Source organism: Bufo bufo, chromosome 1 (genome assembly GCF_905171765.1).
Source record: "Bufo bufo chromosome 1, aBufBuf1.1, whole genome shotgun sequence".
NCBI lineage: Eukaryota > Metazoa > Chordata > Amphibia > Anura > Bufonidae > Bufo > Bufo bufo.
In genome coordinates, this window is record NC_053389.1 from 175,552,565 (window position 1) to 175,573,220 (window position 20,656).

Sequence of the window (20,656 nt, forward strand, 5' to 3'; positions counted from 1 at the left end):
TCAACGCAACTGTTGGTCCCAACCCCATTTATAAGGCAAGAAATCCCACTTATTAAACCTGACAGGGCACACCTGTGAAGTGAAAACCATTTCAGGGGACTACCTCTTGAAGCTCATCAAGAGAATGCCAAGAGTGTGAAAAGCAGTAATCAAAGCAAAAGGTGGCTACTTTGAAGAACCTAGAATATGACATATTTTCAGTTGTTTCACACTTAGGTTGTTATGTATATAATTCCACATGTGTTAATTCATAGTTTTGATGCCTTCATAGTCATGAAAATAAAGAAAACTCTTTGAATGAGAAGGTGTGTCCAAACTTTTGGTCTGTACTGTATATGTTCTAAAGCCTTTTGTGGCGTGTATTAGTGGCAAAATAAAAATATATTTGCCGTTCAGCGTGTATTGGGGGCAAAAGTGAAATATATTTCCTGCTTAGCGGTGCAGTTATATGTTGTAAAGCCCTTTTTGCCGTGTATTAGTGGCAAAATAAAAATATATTTTCCGTTCAGCGGTGCAGTTATTTGTTGTAAAACCCTTTTTGCCGTGTATTAGTGTCAAAATAAAAATATATTTGCCGTTCAGCAGTGCAGTTATATGTTGTAAGAAAATATATTTGCCGTACAGCGGTGAATTGAGATTTTTATATATATATTTTTTGGGGTGTATTAATTGGAAAAAGAACACTTCTTATTAGCCGGTCGGCAGTGAACCGACATTGTTATACAGCCATTGTTGGGTCGTATTAATCGGAAAAATAAGTACGTGTTCTTAGCCGTTCTGCAGTGAATTTACATTGTAATTCAGTAGTGAAATTTGTTTGTGATACAGCCTTTTATGGGAAAATTGATGGGCGATTGTGGACTTTATTCTGTATGAACCGAATTCGCAGATTATCTATTCAGTGGTGAAATTTTATTTTTGGAAACTTCTTTTTGGGAAAAATGTAGATTCCCTAAGCGTGTTACTGCAAGGTACAGTGTTCAACTGCCCCCTGAGCTGTGATAGGGAGAGCTGAGACACGCCCCCTGAGCTGTGATAGGGAGAGCTGAGACACGCCCCCTGAGCTGTGATAGGGAGAGCTGAGACACGTCCCCTTAGCTGCAGCAGAAACGACACGCCCCCTGAGCTTGATATAAATCTAGCAGAGCAATGAATGGGGAGATCTCTGGATCCATGTGAGGTACAGGGCTGGTTCTAGCTTTGTTAGAGATTGTCATGTATTATATGTCGTCTGATTTTGATTTTTTACATTATTCATGGAATAACCCCTTTAACTAGTAAGAATGCCCTATCTTATATCTATCTATCTATCTATCTATCTATCTATCTCTCTCTCTCTCATATCTATCTATCTATCTCATATCTATCTATCTATCTATCTCATATCTATCTATCTATCTATCTATCTCATATCTATCTATCTCATATCTATCTATCTATCTATCTATCTATCTATCTATCTCTCTCTCTCATATCTATCTATCTAGATATCTCATATCTATCTCATATCTATCTATCTATCTATCTATCTATCTATCTCATATCTATCTATCTATCTATCTATCTATCTATCTCATATCTATCTATCTATCTCATATCTATCTATCTATCTATCTATCTATCTCTCTCATATTTATCTATCTATCTATCCCATATCTATCTATCTATCTCATATCTATCTATCTATCTATCTATCTATCTCATATCTATCTATCTATCTCATATCTATCTATCTATCTATCTATCTATCTATCTCTCTCTCTCATATCTATCTATCTATCTATCTATCTATCTATCTCATATCTATCTATCTATCTATCTCATATCTATCTATCTATCTATCTATCTATCTCATATCTATCTATCTCATATCTATCTATCTATCTCATATCTATCTATCTATCTATCTATCTATCTATCTATCTCTCATATCTATCTATCTATCTATCTATCTATCTAGATATCTCATATCTATCTCATATCTATCTATCTATCTATCTATCTATCTCATATCTATCTATCTATCTATCTAGCTCATATCTATCTATCTATCTATCTATCTCATATCTATCTATCTATCTATCTATCTCATATCTATCTATCTATCTCATATCTATCTATCTATCTCATATCTATCTATCTATCTATCTATCTATCTATCTCATATCTATCTATCTATCTATCTCTCATATCTATCTATCTATCTATCTATCTATCTATCTATCTATCTAGATATCTCATATCTATCTCATATCTATCTATCTATCTATCTATCTATCTCATATCTATCTATCTATCTCATATCTATCTATCTATCTATCTCATATCTATCTATCTATCTATCTATCTATCTATCTATCTATCTATCTATCTCATATCTATCTATCTATCTATCTATCTATCTATCTCATATCTATCTATCTATCTCATATCTATCTATCTCATATCTATCTATCTATCTCATATCTATCTATCTATCTATCTATCTCTCATATCTATCTATCTATCTATCTATCTATCTATCTATCTAGATATCTCATATCTATCTCATATCTATCTATCTATCTATCTATCTATCTATCTATCTATCTCATATCTACCTTGAGAAAGTGAGGAAGCAGCACACTGTATAAACACGGGGTGCACGTCAGGCTGGTAAGGACCAGCACCTAGGTCCAATGAGCTAGAGATGAAAGAATAGCCAGCAGCACTCCAAGATTTCAAAAAGCAAACGGTGGTTTATTAAACCCAAAGTCAAGCGACGTTTCAACAGCTTGTTGCTGTCTTTATCAAGCATGGTGCACATGTGTTACAAGCATTGTTTAAATAGAGGTGTCAATCCACATTAAATTGACATCAATTAAACAGAATATATTAAAAATACAAAACATAAATATTGTTGGTGATAACAAAAGTTACATGTGTTAAATAGCCGACATCCGGCGAATATAATGTATGCAGTGAAAAAAAACATTAGTGCAATATATCATGCTTCCTGTAGAAGAAAACATAATAAGTGCAGGTGTTTGAAATGATGCAGTGAATTAAAAACTCACTATCCGGTGGGGAGCCGTCTGTGGCATAGATCGCGTGCAGTGGCGTCTCCATGTGCAAACTGCGCATGCGCGGGAAACAAAGTCCCGCGATCACCGCAGCAACCAGAGACTGGAATGCAGCCAGGAACACAAATGGCCGCAGCGGTCTCTCATATGTTGTGCGCATGTCCTAACGGTAATAGATGCCGCCCAGTAGTAGCCACATAAAGGTATTCATGAAGCAAAAAACAAAACAGAACCATGGATCGCAAAGCTATCACCAAATATATGATCAGAGAGATACCGGCACTGTCACCCACCGGTACACATGACTAAGCATGTGAGACCCCTGAGTAGTACCGTGCACTGTCTCGACCACATATGTGATAAAAAAATATATGAATGGAGTGAAATGGTGAATCATCCAAATATGATGGAACAAATCAAAGAACCATCAATGCGCAAATCCCTCATAGGGGTGTATCACCATCCCACCCATATATTACAACTTGAGATCAAACAAATGACCATATAGATCCAGGTATCATAGCAAAGAATTATTTATATATAAAAAAAGGACTACATGGGAGGGCATCCAGAACACATTGGACAAGAAGTCACATAAATAATATAAACACAATGAATGAAGCTTGAGGAGCCCACTGCAATCACGGTATGCGACATTTCACCCAGCGCCCCAATTACGGTAGTGAGAAGACAACGAACCTAAAAACAAAGAGAGAATATTTGAACATAATTCTCATCTAGAATTTACACTTGATTAAATATACTTGTGTACGCATACATAAACATGTGCATTTAACCCAAAGCAAGGAATAAAGATCAAACAATCACAGAAGGGAGACATACAAGGCGCGACTAGTGCGACACTAATCACACCTTGAAATCCACGTTTAACCCATTGGGTCTCAAAGTTTTCAACGTATAAATCCAATATAGTTCTCGTTTTTTGAGAAGAGCTTGTCTATCTCCCCCCCCGTCTCCCTAATTCAATCTGCTCCAAAATACGGAATCTCAAATCGTTCTGTGTGTGTCCCGCCTCTTTGAAATGTTTAGACACAGGAAGGTCTAGTTTTTCTTTCCTGATAGAGTAACGGTGCTGATTCAACCGTGTCTTTACATCCCACGTGGTCTCACCAACATACCATTTCCCACAAGGACAGGTAAGCTGGTAGACCACGTAGGATGAATCACATGTCAGAAATTGGGTGATTTTCATCATCCCATTTGATGCCGGATTAAAGAATGTGTCTCCCTTGATCATTAATTTGCAATTAATGCAATGATAGCACGGATAGCAGCCAGTGCGAGTGGAGCCACACATTGCTCTCACACTCGCCCTGGCACTACCCACGTCGGCCCTTACCAATCTGTCACCCAAATTTCTCCCTCTCCGGTAGGAAAACAGAGGGGGCGTTTGAAATTCTGCTATATGGGGGAAGCTATTGCCGATCAACCTCCAGTGTCTCCGAATGACACCCGCAATCTGCGAACTGTCAGTGGAGAAACTGGAGATGAAGGGAATGCGTGAGTTTTGAGGAACATTCTGTTTAGTAATAATCGATTGAGTCTCCACTCTCGTGATGGTATCCCTAATCAATTTTTTGGGGTATCTACGTGTGGCAAATTTATTGCCCATTTCCTGAAGCCTAGTGTGTCTGACTTGGCTATCTTTAACTATACGTTGTACACGTAGAAACTGGCTATAAGGTAATGAACGGATCATGGAGCGGGGATGGTGGCTATCATACCGTAGCAAGGTATTCTTGTCAGTTGGTGTGGATGGGCGACACGTTGGGCCTCCTTGCATTCCACGCATTTCTCAACGAGATTGATCCTACTGTGAAATTTACCATGGTTCAGTCCACTGATAAGCTCCAGTTTCTTGACACAGAAGTCCGGATCATGGGACGGGGTTTGAGTACGGATTTGTTTGTAAAACCAACTGACAAGAATACCTTGCTACGGTATGATAGCCACCATCCCCGCTCCATGATCCGTTCATTACCTTATAGCCAGTTTCTACGTGTACAACGTATAGTTAAAGATAGCCAAGTCAGACACACTAGGCTTCAGGAAATGGGCAATAAATTTGCCACACGTAGATACCCCAAAAAATTGATTAGGGATACCATCACGAGAGTGGAGACTCAATCGATTATTACTAAACAGAATGTTCCTCAAAACTCACGCATTCCCTTCATCTCCAGTTTCTCCACTGACAGTTCGCAGATTGCGGGTGTCATTCGGAGACACTGGAGGTTGATCGGCAATAGCTTCCCCCATATAGCAGAATTTCAAACGCCCCCTCTGTTTTCCTACCGGAGAGGGAGAAATTTGGGTGACAGATTGGTAAGGGCCGACGTGGGTAGTGCCAGGGCGAGTGTGAGAGCAATGTGTGGCTCCACTCGCACTGGCTGCTATCCGTGCTATCATTGCATTAATTGCAAATTAATGATCAAGGGAGACACATTCTTTAATCCGGCATCAAATGGGATGATGAAAATCACCCAATTTCTGACATGTGATTCATCCTACGTGGTCTACCAGCTTACCTGTCCTTGTGGGAAATGGTATGTTGGTGAGACCACGTGGGATGTAAAGACACGGTTGAATCAGCACCGTTACTCTATCAGGAAAGAAAAACTAGACCTTCCTGTGTCTAAACATTTCAAAGAGGCGGGACACACACAGAACGATTTGAGATTCCGTATTTTGGAGCAGATTGAATTAGGGAGACGGGGGGGAGATAGACAAGCTCTTCTCAAAAAACGAGAACTATATTGGATTTATACGTTGAAAACTTTGAGACCCAATGGGTTAAACGTGGATTTCAAGGTGTGATTAGTGTCGCACTAGTCGCGCCTTGTATGTCTCCCTTCTGTGATTGTTTGATCTTTATTCCTTGCTTTGGGTTAAATGCACATGTTTATGTATGCGTACACAAGTATATTTAATCAAGTGTAAATTCTAGATGAGAATTATGTTCAAATATTCTCTCTTTGTTTTTAGGTTCGTTGTCTTCTCACTACCGTAATTGGGGCGCTGGGTGAAATGTCGCATACCGTGATTGCAGTGGGCTCCTCAAGCTTCATTCATTGTGTTTATATTATTTATGTGACTTCTTGTCCAATGTGTTCTGGATGCCCTCCCATGTAGTCCTTTTTTTATATATAAATAATTCTTTGCTATGATACCTGGATCTATATGGTCATTTGTTTGATCTCAAGTTGTAATATATGGGTGGGATGGTGATACACCCCTATGAGGGATTTGCGCATTGATGGTTCTTTGATTTGTTCCATCATATTTGGATGATTCACCATTTCACTCCATTCATATATTTTTTTATCACATATGTGGTCGAGACAGTGCACGGTACTACTCAGGGGTCTCACATGCTTAGTCATGTGTACCGGTGGGTGACAGTGCCGGTATCTCTCTGATCATATATTTGGTGATAGCTTTGCGATCCATGGTTCTGTTTTGTTTTTTGCTTCATGAATACCTTTATGTGGCTACTACTGGGCGGCATCTATTACCGTTAGGACATGCGCACAACATATGAGAGACCGCTGCGGCCATTTGTATTCCTGGCTGCATTCCAGTCTCTGGTTGCTGCGGTGATCGCGGGACTTTGTTTCCCGCGCATGCGCAGTTTGCACATGGAGACGCCACTGCACGCGATCTATGCCACAGACGGCTCCCCACCGGATAGTGAGTTTTTAATTCACTGCATCATTTCAAACACCTGCACTTATTATGTTTTCTTCTACAGTAAGCATGATATATTGCACTAATGTTTTTTTTCACTGTATACATTATATTCGCCGGATGTCGGCTATTTAACACATGTAACTTTTGTTATCACCAACAATATTTATGTTTTGTATTTTTAATATATTCTGTTTAATTGATGTCAATTTAATGTGGATTGACACCTCTATTTAAACAATGCTTGTAACACATGTGCACCATGCTTGATAAAGACAGCAACAAGCTGTTGAAACGTCGCTTGACTTTGGGTTTAATAAACCACCGTTTGCTTTTTGAAATCTTGGAGTGCTGCTGGCTATTCTTTCATCTCTATCTCATATCTATCTATCTTTCTATCTATCTATCTAGCTCATATCTATCTATTTAGCTCATATCTATCTATCTATCTATCTATCTATCTAGCTCTCTCATATCTATCTATCTATCTATCTATCTATCTCATATCTATCTATCTATCTATCTATCTATCTATCTATCTCTCTCATATCTATCTATCTATCTATCTATCTATCTATCTATCTATCTATCTATCTATCTATCTATCTATCTATCTATCTATCTATCCTAGTTCTGCCCACTGTCTCCTGTAATGATTTTGCTATTAACACTTGAGAATTATGAATTTTGTAATATTAGGTCCTATTTGTAAATTAGTGATCTGCATAAAAAACTTCTGTGGATACACTTAAAAATGAATAAAGGTACTGGCCCTTTCAGCTGCTATAACAGATTTCCTATTATATTATTGATTTCCTGTAATCAGGAGCCTTGGGATCTTATAGCTATAATTTCATAATAAGTATTTGTCATTATTATAGTCATTATCATTATTTCACCATTTATTGTCATAGGATGGCAGGAACTGCTATAGTTTTTGTGGCTTCTGCTAATTGGTAAAGAAGTAAAGGTGATTAATACTGTGTAGGCTAGACTACATGTGCACGAGAATTTATTTAATGCAAATTTTCCACGTAGATTCTCATGTGTATTTTGCTGCTTTTCAGAAATCAACCCGCAGGAAAATGTGCATGCATACTTGTGGATTTTGTCAAAGATTTCCTCTATATTTAACCTTTTGCATTGTAAAGGATGAAATCCGCAATGAAAATCTGCACAATCAACATGCTGTGGATTGCAATGTAAGTGTGGAAAATATGTGCTCTAAATCAGCGCGTAATATGCAACGTGTGCAGCACGGGCGTACATAGAAATCGTTGGGCCCCATAGCAAGAATTTAAATTTTCCTAGTCCCTCCCACTATGCGCCCTGGCTCCTCTCCTCTCACTACCCTCCCTAACTTCTCCACTGCCCCACCTCGTGCAGCAGTATTTTCTTCTACAAAATGGCAGTACTCATGCTGGAACCCAACAGACCCATTATAGTGAATGGGATCTGGTAGGTTCTGGGGGTGTTCAGCATATTTTGACATGAATCTGGGGCATTACATGATGTAATACCACCCAACTTTCCTGCTGTCCAGCATGGCACATGTGCAGAGACATGAGAAAAGTTTGAGCAAGTGAGTGCCCCCCTTCCACCATCCTCTGTGTCATGCTGACAGCTGGGAGACACTGACATTACTTGCTATCCTGTATGACACATGTGCAGAGATGTGAGTCTCTGGGAAAGCTGAGTGAACCCATCCCCCCTGCCTTTCCATGTTCTTATTATCTGCATTTATGCCTTGCAGGATAGCAGGACATCTGAGTGACATTACATGATCTAATAGCACCCAGCTTTTCAGCTCTCCTGCATGGCACATGTGGAGAGACATGAGAATAGTCTGAGAAAGCTGAGTAGGGGTGCATTCACACGTCAGTATTTTTACCTTTCCAGATAAACGTTCCTGTTTTTTGCGGATCCGAAAATCTGGATGACATGAGGATGCTTTTAGCATGTCATCCGCATTTTTGACGGATCCATTGACTAGAATGGGATGACGGAACGCAAAATCGGACAAATAGTAGGACAGGGTATATTTTTTTTCCAGGATCCGAATAACGGAACCCACGAACGGAACGGAATCACGGAATCGGAGAGCACCATGAGTGCTGTCCGATTATTTGCGGATTCCATTGAAAATGAATGGATCCGCATAACGTTCCGTTTTTAATCGGAACGGATGCGGAACACCAAAACGGACGTGTGAATGGACCCTAACACAACTCCCACCTACCCTTATATCTTCTCATGCCTCTGCCCTTGTGCCATGCAGGACATCAGGAAAGACGAGTCACATTACATAATGTAGTGACAACCAGCTTTCCTCCTGTTCTGAATGCCATATGTGCAGAGGAATAGTCTGAGAAAGCTGAGTAACACAACTCCCACCTACCCTCATATCTTCTCATGCCTCTGCAGTTGTGCCATGCAGGACATCAGGAAAGATGAGTCACATTACATAATGTAGTGACAACCAGCTTTCCTCCTGTTCTGAATGCCATATGTGCAGAGGAATAGTCTGGGAAAGCTGAGTGACCCCCCCCCCCCCTTCACACACACACCTCTGCACTGTCCTCACCTACAAGCTGTCACTTACTTCATTACTGGCGGGGTTGCCACAAGCTAGAGGAATCAGACCTTAAGAGCTCAAAAGACAATAATCTTCTAGGGATACATGGTCAGTGGTCAGATTCAGCATGTTTTTTGAGCCTATGGAGATGGAAGGTGGAGCTAGCAGATGGGAGACAGAGCTAGGAGATGGGAGGTGGAGCTAGGAGACGTGGGTGGGGCTAGCAGACGGGAGACAGTTCGGAAGATAGACGGGAGCAATTAGGGGGCGGGGACTCTCCTCCACCGCGAGCCCCCCTCCCTTATGGGCCCCATAGCAGCTGCGTGGTCTGCCTATATGGTAGGTTCGCCAGTGGTGTGCAGGTACTATTAGGGTTTATGAATATGTAGATTGGGTTTTTCTCTTAAGAATTTGAGAAAAAAAACCTTGTCATGCTCCTTCACAAGCTGTTTTCTGTAGATATTATTCCCAGAATTAATTTTTTTCCTGGCTGCTGCACGTGTGAGGACATGGAGCAAGGAACTCTGGGAAGGCAGGATCACCCATAATTCCATGCATGCAGCCAATCAGCAGCCAGCCAGCCCTGTGATGTCACAGCCCTATAAATAGCCTCAGCCATCTTGGATTCAGCCATTTACCAGTGTACTTAGTGCAGGGAGAGACGTCACCAGGCGCTAGGGACAGTGCTAGGAAAGACTTCATTGTGTTAAAAAACGAATTACAAGTGCAGGGAAAGATTATTCAAGGTGTAGGGAAAGGATAGGGAGGAATCATTCCACCGCATTTATGTAGAACAGGGTTCAGTGGGCGAGGTTACAGCCTGGGTAATAGGAACAATCCTATTACACCTTGCTGCACTGACTGTGGATCCAAATTGCCATTATACAGCTCTGTAAATCCAGCAAACCATTCTTGTTATTGGGGTGCAAGTGCTGTTTGATACAGCCATTAACAGGGTTTATTACAAGGAAATATTTCTACGTCTTATTTGCCCTTGTGTGGTGCAGTTATATGTTCTAAAGCATTTTTTGGCTTGTATTAGTGGGAAAAAAGGGCTTATTAGCCGTTGTGTGGTGAAGTGAGAAAAGTACAGCCCTTTTTGTCGTGTATTAGTGGCAAAAGAAAAATATATTTGCCGTTCAGAGATGCAGTTATATGTTCTAAAGCCTTTTGTGGCGTGTATTAGTGGCAAAAGTAAAATATATTTGCCGTTCAGCGGTGCAGTTAGATGTTCTAAAGCCTTTTGTGGCGTGTATTGGGGGCAAAAGTGAAATATATTTCCTGCTTAGCGGTGCAGTTATATGTTGTAAAGCCTTTTTTGCCGTGTATTAGTCGCACAAAAAAAATATATTTGCCGTTCAGCGGTGCAGTTATTTGTTGTAAAGCCCTTTTTGCCGTGTATTAGTGGCAAAATAAAAATATATTTGCCGTTCAGCAGTGCAGTTATATGTTTGTAAGAAAATATATTTGCCGTACAGCGGTGAATTGAGATTTTTATATATATATTTTTTGGGGTGTATTAATAGGAAAAAGAACACTTCTTATTAGCCGGTCGGCAGTGAACCGACATTGTTATACAGCCATTGTTGGGTCGTATTAATCGGAAAAATAAGTACGTGTTATTAGCCGTTCTGCAGTGAATTTACATTGTAATTCAGTAGTGAAATTTGTTTGTGATACAGCCTTTTTTGGGAAAATTGATGGGTGATTGTGGACTTTATTCTGTATGAACCGAATTCGTAGTTTATCTATTCAGTGGTGAAATTTTATTTTTGGAAACTTCCTTTTTTGGGAAAAATGTAGACTCCCTAAGCGTGTTACTGCAAGGCACAGTGTTCAACTGCCCCCTGAGCTGTGATAGGGAGAGATGAGACACGCCCCCTGAGCTGTGATAGGTAGAGCTGAGACACGCCCCCTTAGCTGCAGCAGAAACGACACGCCCCCTGAGCTTGATATAAATCTAGCAGAGCAATGAATGGGGAGATCTCTGGATCCATGTGAGGTACAGGGCTGGTTCTAGCTTTGTTAGAGATTGTCATGTACTATATGTCGTCTGATTTTGATTTTTTACATTATTCATGGAATAACCCCTTTAATTAGTAAGAATGCCCATCAAAAGTCATAACAGTTAGGCTATGTTTCCACATAGCGATACAGCTGCTGAATGCCATCAAACCCCGTCCACCCATGGCAGCCAATGGCCACAATAATTTATGGATTAAGGGAGGTATGGAATCCAAGCCTAAAACCACTGACAGGTGAAGTGAATAACACTGACTATCTTATTACAAGGGCTCCTGTCAAGGGGTGGGAGATATTATGCAGCAAATGGACAGTCAGTTCTTGAAGTCTATGTGTTGGATGATGGATGGGGAAGTGTAAGGGCTGTATTACACTGCCGATGGTCAGCCAGATATTCACTAACAAGCATTCATAGGAATGTCCATTAGTGATGATCTGGCAGTATAATACTGCCGCCAATTACCCGATGAACATGCAAACACTTGTTCATTAGGCAATCAGGATTTTTAAGCAGGTTTAAAAATCATTTGCGGGAGGGCAGATCGTGCTGTCTAATCATAATCTACTGCCGACAAACAACTGGTCAGTATGGGGACAAGCAATTGGATAATGATCGCTCCTTACCATACTGTGGAGGAGATCGCTGTATGTAATAGCAGCGGTCTCCTCCACTAATGAGCATGCAATTACCGGGAAGGAACACATCCTTCCCGACAATTGCCTGAAAAATCTTGTTATGTAATACATCCCTAAGACTCTAAGTGACTTTGACAAAGGCCAAACTGTGATGGTTGGATGACTGGGTAAAAATCCCATTTCATATATTCATTTAAATATATATATATATATATATGTACCTGCCAAAGCCTGAACTGACGGCTGGTCATGTGTGCTCAGCAGTTGTGCCTGAATAGTCTCTACAACCCTCTTAAATCGGCGACTGGGACCTGGAATATACATAAAAAGAGGCACATAAATCCATGTAATATAAAAGATACATGTATTAAAAGCTATAAATCAGAAAACATTACATTTTGAGTAATTTGAGAACTTATGAGGACAGCAGCCATGACAGAGATGGGCTACTAAAGGCTGCCTCCAAGATCAAAATGGATGAGTGGATGAACGTTAGAAAATAACAAATCTTACACAAAGAACAGATAAAGTGGAGTATAAAGCTAAGGCGAAGCAAACTTCTACAGACCATGCTGGACTCCATAAGATCTCCTACACACTAGTGTACCGTATAGGAAAGACCTTGTGATAAGACACAAACAAGTTCAGAGGGAAGAAAAGTCGCACATCCTCTGAGACGCAAGGTGACAGTGGGTGGTGGGGCATCATATGTGGCACTTAAAGACAGGGACTTCAGTGATGACATGGGACTGGGTGCATAAAAGGTGATGTGGGCAGAGTTATTGGATTGAGTTGTGCAATGGCCTGAGCGTTTGAGGGCAGTTTACATTCTATACAGCCTTAGGCTTCATGCACACAACCGTGCCGTTTTTTTGCGGTCCGCAATCCGCGGATCCGCAAAAAATGGAAGGCGTCCGTGTGCCTTTCGCAATTTGCGGAACGGGCGGCCGTCAAAATAAATGCCTATTCTTGTCCGCAAAGCGCGGACAAGAATAGGACATGTTATATTTCTTTAGCGGGGCCGTGGAACGGAGCAACGGATGCGGAGAGCACATGGAGTGCTGTCCGCATCTTTTGCGGCCCCATTGAACTGAATGGGTCCGCATCTGAGCCGCCAAAACGGCGGCTCGGATGGGGACCCAAACAACGGCCGTGTGCATGAGGCCTAAGGCCTCGTACACACTTCAGTGTTTGATCAGCGATTTCCATCAGTGATTTATGAGCCAAAAACAGAAGTGAAGCCTACACAGAGATAAGGTATAATGGAAAGACCTACATTTGTTCTGTGGTTTTGACCCGCACATGTTTTTTGCCCCCAAATCACTCATGGAAATCACTGACCAAACACTGAAGTGTGAAGGAGGCCTTAGGCTTCATGCACACAAAAGTACTTTTCATCTGTGTGCTATCTGCATTTTTTGTGGATAGCACACCGACCCATTCATTTGTATGGGGCCATGCATACATATGTATTTTTTGCAGATCTGTGTGGCCGTTCTGCAAATTATAGACCAATCCTATTGCAGACACGGCCTGTTCTATTGAGGGGAGTGAGAAAACACTGAATGCACATGGAAGGTATCTATATTTTGCAGATCTGTTGTTTGTAGATACGGCCATGTGCATGAAGCCTTAGAGGTGAAATCCAGAACAAAGAGAATGAGAATGGTGCTGGAATGCTGTGCTCTATGGCTCCCCCTGCTGTTAGTGTCATGGTATACAAGGTAGCATGAACAGACAGTAGAGCTGCTGTCCACCTTCCCATTAGGGGTGGACATACTGTATACGTGCAGCTTCTGTAGCATATACCTGTATACACCTTTTGGTCTCACAAGAGACAAGGTTAGGTGGACAGCAGCTGCATCCTGTACTATGCATTCATACCAGGTGCATAGCTATAGGGGGTGCAGAGGTAGCAGTCGCTACTGGGCCCAGGGCAGGAAGGCAATGTACTTCCCTGCCCCTGGCCACAAAGCAATGAGGGATGGGGGGGCCCAGGCTAAACTCTTGCACCAGGGCCCATGAGACTTTAGCTACGCCCCTGATTCATACTGATGCACTTTCACATATGGATTTCCTGGCATATGGACCCTGGTGTCCTGCTGCACAATGCCTCTTAGGCCTCTTTCACACGGGCGTCATGGATTTGAGCCGGATAAGATGCGGGTGCGTTGCGGAAAAATGGTGATGATCATGTGACGGACCATGTGATGAGCGCAGTGACGTCGCCACAGATCCTTTTCCTCCTGCACAGCAAAGAAGAAGACAGAAGAGAAGCCGGGCTGCGCGAACAAGTGGATTAAGGCAAATAAATTTTTTTTTATTTTATTTTAACCCCTCCAGCCCTATTTTACTAAGCATTCTGTATTAAGAATGCAATTATTTCCCCTTATAACCATGTTATAAGGGAAAATAATAATGATCGGGTCTCCATCCCGATCGTCTCCTAGCAACCATGCGTGAAAATCGCACCGCATCCGCACTTGCTTGCGGATGCTTGCGATTTTCACGCAGCCCCATTCACTTCTATGGGGCCTGCATTGCGTGAAAAACGCACAAAATAGAGCATGATGCGATTTTCCCGCAACGCACAAGTGATGCGTGAAAATCACCGCTCATGTGCACAGCCCCATAGAACTGAATGGGTCCGGATTCAGTGTGGGTCCAATGCGTTCACCTCACGCATTGCACCCGCGTGGAAATCTCGCCCGTGTGAAAGAGGCCTTACAGGTCTATATGTATGGTAATTAATGTAATTGTAGAGTGTAAATTTTAAAATTCCAAAATGTAATGTTAAAAAAATGTCTCTGTAATGAATGTCCTTGGTGACAAGGGCGCATCTTCCCCCAAGGGTTGTGCCATCGTGGGAGGACACATGTCCATCAGAATGGGTGCTGCCATAAACTCTGCGAGCTGAGCTGTCAATCAATGTTCTGCCTGATGTAACCATGTCACACGATGTTCCACAATGCCAAAGCGTAGAATGTTAATTGACAGCTCAGCTTATCGAATGCCTCTCATTGGAGTCAAGTCTCATGTCATTCCCTACAGAAGAGACCGGCACACACATGCAGCCGAATACACGCCATGTGTGGCGTTCTGTTAGATTCATTTATCCTCCCTTCAAATAACAAGCTGTTGGCCCGTGTAAACGCGCCTGGTATACCTGATATTAGAGTGAAGGTCACAGAGTAAATGCCATTCTCTTTTTGTGCCTCAGCTCCCTCCGAGTAACTTATGTCCACCTGGAATTTGACAGGTTTCTGAAATACAGATGGGCCCCCTGATGATTTGTACTCTGCTCTGAAGCTGGTCTGAGAGATCACGCTGTGACTTAAACTTGGGATCTGAAGGAGACAAAATTTAGAAAATCAGCCGACCTGGTATAAACTAGAATAGACAGTCAAGTTGATGATGAACTGCAAATCGTAGCATAATATAACAGCATACTACCAATAATGGTCAAGCCTGCATTGCTGAGTAAGGCTGCCAGCCACTACCTTCTTTGCAGTCATGGTCCTTAAAGGGGGTGTCTAGGTTTTTTTAAATTTGCCACCCAGCCAGTAGCTATGGAGAAATCCATACTCACCTGCTTCCTGCCACTCGCTTCTAGCTCCCTGCCTCTCTTCAATGGACTTCAGAGCCATGTCTGTCAACTACCGCATGGACAGGGTCACGTGTGCCACTGCAGCCCAAGTCCAATTAAGGCCTCATTCAGACGGCAGTTTGTGGACCGCACATGGTCGCAACCATAATACAAAATGCCTATTGCAGACAAGAATAGGACATGCCCTATCCTTTCCGCAGAGCCGTGGAACAGAACAACGGATGCGGACAGCACACCGTGTGCTGTCCACATCTTTTGCAACCCCATTGAAATGAATGGGTCCACACCCGTTCCGCAAAATTGCGTAACAGGGGTGAACCCGTTCATACGGCCATCTGAATGGGCCCTAAGAGAGCTAGTGAGCAGGAATGGAGCATCAGAGAGCAAGCGACTACGGTTTTCTCCACTGGCATGGGGCCAAATTTTAAAATGTAAAAAAGAAACCTGGAGCACCCCTTTAAAGGCTATGAACACCATTGAGAACATATTTTTATGATTGCATTTTACTCATTTTGGTCTAAAAATCATTTTTCAGTTGGTCTTTATTAAACATTTTTAAGAGTTTTTATTCTATAGGTTTAAGGTTCAGTCTTTCTGCAGAGTATTTGCTTTCACTTTCACACTGAACCCGTCAGGCAGCTGCACTGATGGCTTGATGTATAGACCTTATATACATGAAAAATTCTGTCAGCTTATAAACAGTCATTTAAGACACATTCTAATCAGTTTGATAAAAAAGTTGCCATAATGAGTGTTTATGGGCTATACAACGAGCCGTCAGAGAAGCAACCTGACGTGTTGTGTGTGAAACCGAAAGCAAATTGACTGAAAGTTAACCCTGTAGAACAAAACTGTTTAAAATGTTTGATAAAGACCAACTGAAAAAATGTTTTTAGCCAAAAATAAGTAAAATGCAATCATAAAAAATTGGTTCCAAAGTGATCATAGCCTTTAACGATTGTATGAGATTGGAAAAATGAGTCTGATATTTTCCCTACAAACAGCTTGTTCAAAAACAACCAATATCAAAATACCAATAGTTCAATATGTGTGTCACTAGACAACAGTTCACCAGAAATATTAATACACACATATAGTATAAATTAATTCTTTATTGTATAAAAATAAGGGGATCAATACATAATATAACAAAATACATACAGTGGTAGCAGTGCAGGACAGTACTGCGGCAAGTATAAATCCACCCTCCCCGCAGAGGGGGTACTTGTCGCAGTAATGTCCTGCACTGCTACCACTGTATGTATTTTGTTATATTATGTATTGATCCCCCTTTTTTTAAACAATAAAGAATGAATTCATACTATATGTGTGTATTAATATTTTTGGTGAACCTGTGTCTGCTCTGGTCACATTCTTTTGATTAAGTTCAATAAACTATAAAATGATGTGGAAAACATACACATTTAAACACAAGTGCTACCTTTGGGTTATTTTGGCTACAGCAAATGTGAAAGTATGGTAATACAAAGGAGAACCATCTTCAATAAGGCATGAATGCTCAATGTTCACCAAAAAATCAACATTACAACAGGCCTGACATGAATATGTAATACTTGCATTGGGCATTTTTATGCTGTGCCGTTCCGTACCAGATCTGGAAACAGCTCATTGACGGTTTCCAAATAACCAATGAAAAGCTCACATTTTACAACCACGTCACTTTATACTAACCCACAAGGGTAGCTGCAAAAGTTCCAAGCCTGATATCAAAGAAAGCCTGGCTGATCTTTACTTACTGAGAGAAAAGCGTGGACTATGTCAGCTTTTATGGAGCTGAGAGGTTTATCTTTAATCACCACAAATATCTGCTCTTCTTTATCTAGGTTGATGAAGTTTCCGAACCAAGACTTTTTGGCAAGCCTAGGAGCAATGGGAATTGGAGAAAGGTTAGAGAATTGAAAACACTTCTATAAGTAAGTGGATTCAGGGCAATTCAACAGAGGATGAAAAAAATCTTCTGTATTTTACTACATATGAAAGCAAAAAAATAATACAACAAGTAAAAAAACTGATACTCACTCCGGTGAAGACTCTGGAGTGAGACTTGACATTTCTTCTGGTGTCGGTACTGACCAAAAAAGATGTAGAGTTAATTAGAAATCAGTAGATGAATCGAACCTCCAGTTCAAGAAAAAAAATCACATGAACTGGGGAACAAACAGAACATGTTTTACATCTTTCAGCTGTAGATCCACCAATTCCCAAGCTTCCCTTTTGTCAATCAAGATGACCACACTTCTTCTCAAACTACCTGATCCACAGGACCACACTGTGCATCGGTAGTCCAAGGCACTCCTTTGCTTGTCCAGCCCTGCTCTTGGATTGGCCATAGCTGTTCACATGAGCAGTGTTGACCAATCCAAGAGTATCAGGAAGTGGCTTGGACTCCCAAATGCATGAAAGTGTGCATCAAAAACTCTGAGAAGGAGTGCGGCCATCTTGGATGGCAGTAGAGGTTTCCAAAAGTTGGCAGATCTGGAGCTCAAAAGATGAAAAGGAGGATCTGTAATCAGCTATCCGCCCCTGCACCCCGCTCACAAGTATCCTGAAAAGAGGAAGAATAAAGCTTTATACTGTTTCAACTTCGGTGAGTGCCGCAAGATACTTTGTTTCTTCTCTTCATGTTGCATGAAAAGGATGATGCCAGGTAAGCTTTCTGTTGATTCCCCAGTTAACGTGATTTTTTTTTTCTTGAACCAGAGGGTCACTTTAAGATATAATATGAATACATAAAAACTCTGCATTACCATTTCCCTTGTCAATGGGGTGAGTCCCAACACACTGGCACTGTTAGCACAGTCTCACACTGTATAGTGACAAAGGGAATGGTAACATGCAGTTCACACTTTATTCATATTTTTCCTGAAGGAATAACAGAAGAAAAGCACAACGCAGCGTTTCAAAGAAAAAATATTCCAGAAAAACTGTGCAGAGAGGTCCACTTTAAGAAACTTAGGCCGGGTTTACATCACCATTATGCATTCCGTTATTCTTATAACAGAAAATAACGGAATCCATAAGACGGAAATCAAAACGGAAGCCTTTAAGAGGCATTCCGTTCTGATCTGTCATGACAGAAGTCTATGGGTAAGCATAACGGATCTGTCTGGTTTCTGTTATGCAGGACGGAAAGGAAAGTCCAGTTCTGATGAATTTACGTTCTTCTATTAACCACCTCCGGACCGCCTAACGCAGGATCGCGTTCCGGAGGTGGCAGCCCTGCGCAGAGTCACGCATATATGCGTCATCTCGCGATGGGCGAGATTTCCTGTGAACGCGCGCACACAGGCGCGCGCGCTCACAGGAACGGAAGGTAAGAGAGTTGATCTCCAGCCTGCCAGCGGCGATCGTTCGCTGGCAGGCTGGAGATGTGTTTTTTTTAACCCCTAACAGGTATATTAGACGCTGTTTTGATAACAGCGTCTAATATACCTGCTACCTGGTCCTCTGGTGGTCCCCTTTGTTTGGATCGACCACCAGAGGACACAGGTAGCTCAGTAAAGTCCCACCAAGCACCACTACACTACACTACACCCCCCCCCCGTCACTTATTAACCCCTTATTAGCCCCTGATCACCCCTGATCACCCCATATAGACTCCCTGATCACCCCCCTGTCATTGATCACCCCCCTGTCATTGATTACCCCCCTGTAAAGCTCCATTCAGATGTCCGCATGATTTTTACGGATCCACTGATAGATGGATCGGATCCGCAAAACGCATCCGGACGTCTGAATGAAGCCTTACAGGGGCGTGATCAATGACTGTGGTTATCACCCCATATAGACTCCCTGATCACCCCCCCTGTCATTGATTACACCCCTGTCATTGATCAACCCCCTGTAAAGCTCCATTCAGATGTCCGCATGATTTTTACGGATGCACTGATAGATGGATCCGATCCGCAAAACGCATCCGGACGTCTGAATGAAGCCTTACAGGGGCGTGATCAATGACTGTGGTGATCACCCCATATAGACTCCCTGATCACCCCCCTGTAAAGCTCCATTCAGATGTCCGCATGATTTTTACGGATGCACTGATAGATGGATCCGATCCGCAAAACGCATCCGGACGTCTGAATGAAGCCTTACAGGGGAGTGATCAATGACTGTGGTGATCACCCCATATAGACTCCCTGATCACCCCCCTGTCATTGATTACCCCCCTGTAAAGCTCCATTCAGATGTCCGCATGATTTTTACGGATGCACTGATAGATGGATCGGATCCGCAAAACGCATCCGGACGTCTGAATGAAGCCTTACAGGGGCGTGATCAATGACTGTGGTGATCACCCCATATAGACTCCCTGATCACCCCCCTGTCATTGATCAACCCCCCTGTCATTGATCACCCCCCCTGTCATTGATCACCCCCCTGTCATTGATCACCCCCCTGTCATTGATCACCCCTCTGTAAGGCTCCATTCAGATATTTTTTTGGCCCAAGTTAGCAGAATTTATTTTTTTTTTCTTACAAAGTCTCATATTCCACTAACTTGTGTCAAAAAATAAAATCTCACATGAACTCACCATACCCCTCACGGAATCCAAATGCGTAAAATTTTTTAGACATTTATATTCCAGACTTCTTCTCACGCTTTAGGGCCCCTAGAATGCCAGGGCAGTATAAATACCCCACATGTGACCCCATTTCGGAAAGAAGACACCCCCAGGTATTCCGTGAGGGGCATATTGAGTCCATGAAAGATTGAAATTTTTGTCCCAAGTTAGCGGAACGGGAGACTTTGTGAGAAAAAAATTAAAAATATCAATTTCCGCTAACTTGTGCCAAAAAAAAAAAATTTCTATGAACTCGCCATGCCCCTCATTGAATACCTTGGGGTGTCTTCTTTCCAAAATGGGGTCACATGTGGGGTATTTATACTGCTCTGGCATTCTAGGGGCCCCAAAGCGTGAGAAGAAGTCTGGTATCCAAATGTCTAAAAATGCCCTCCTAAAAGGAATTTGGGCACCTTTGCGCATCTAGGCTGCAAAAAAGTGTCACACATCTGGTATCGCC

The 20,656-nt window shown here is 41.9% G+C and overlaps 1 protein-coding gene across 1 annotated transcript in view; it reads right to left on the reverse strand.

The window, feature by feature from the left end:
* BRSK1 (BR serine/threonine kinase 1) overlaps window positions 1-20,656 on the reverse strand; it is a 394,396-nt gene that overhangs the window by 2,838 nt on the left and 370,902 nt on the right. Inside the window, exons 15-18 of the mRNA XM_040432325.1 lie at window positions 17,651-17,699; window positions 17,368-17,491; window positions 15,170-15,350; window positions 12,225-12,314 (exon numbers count right to left, since the gene is read on the reverse strand). Coding sequence (XP_040288259.1) covers window positions 12,225-12,314; window positions 15,170-15,350; window positions 17,368-17,491; window positions 17,651-17,699 — 444 coding nt within the window. The remainder of the gene's footprint in view (window positions 1-12,224; window positions 12,315-15,169; window positions 15,351-17,367; window positions 17,492-17,650; window positions 17,700-20,656) is intronic.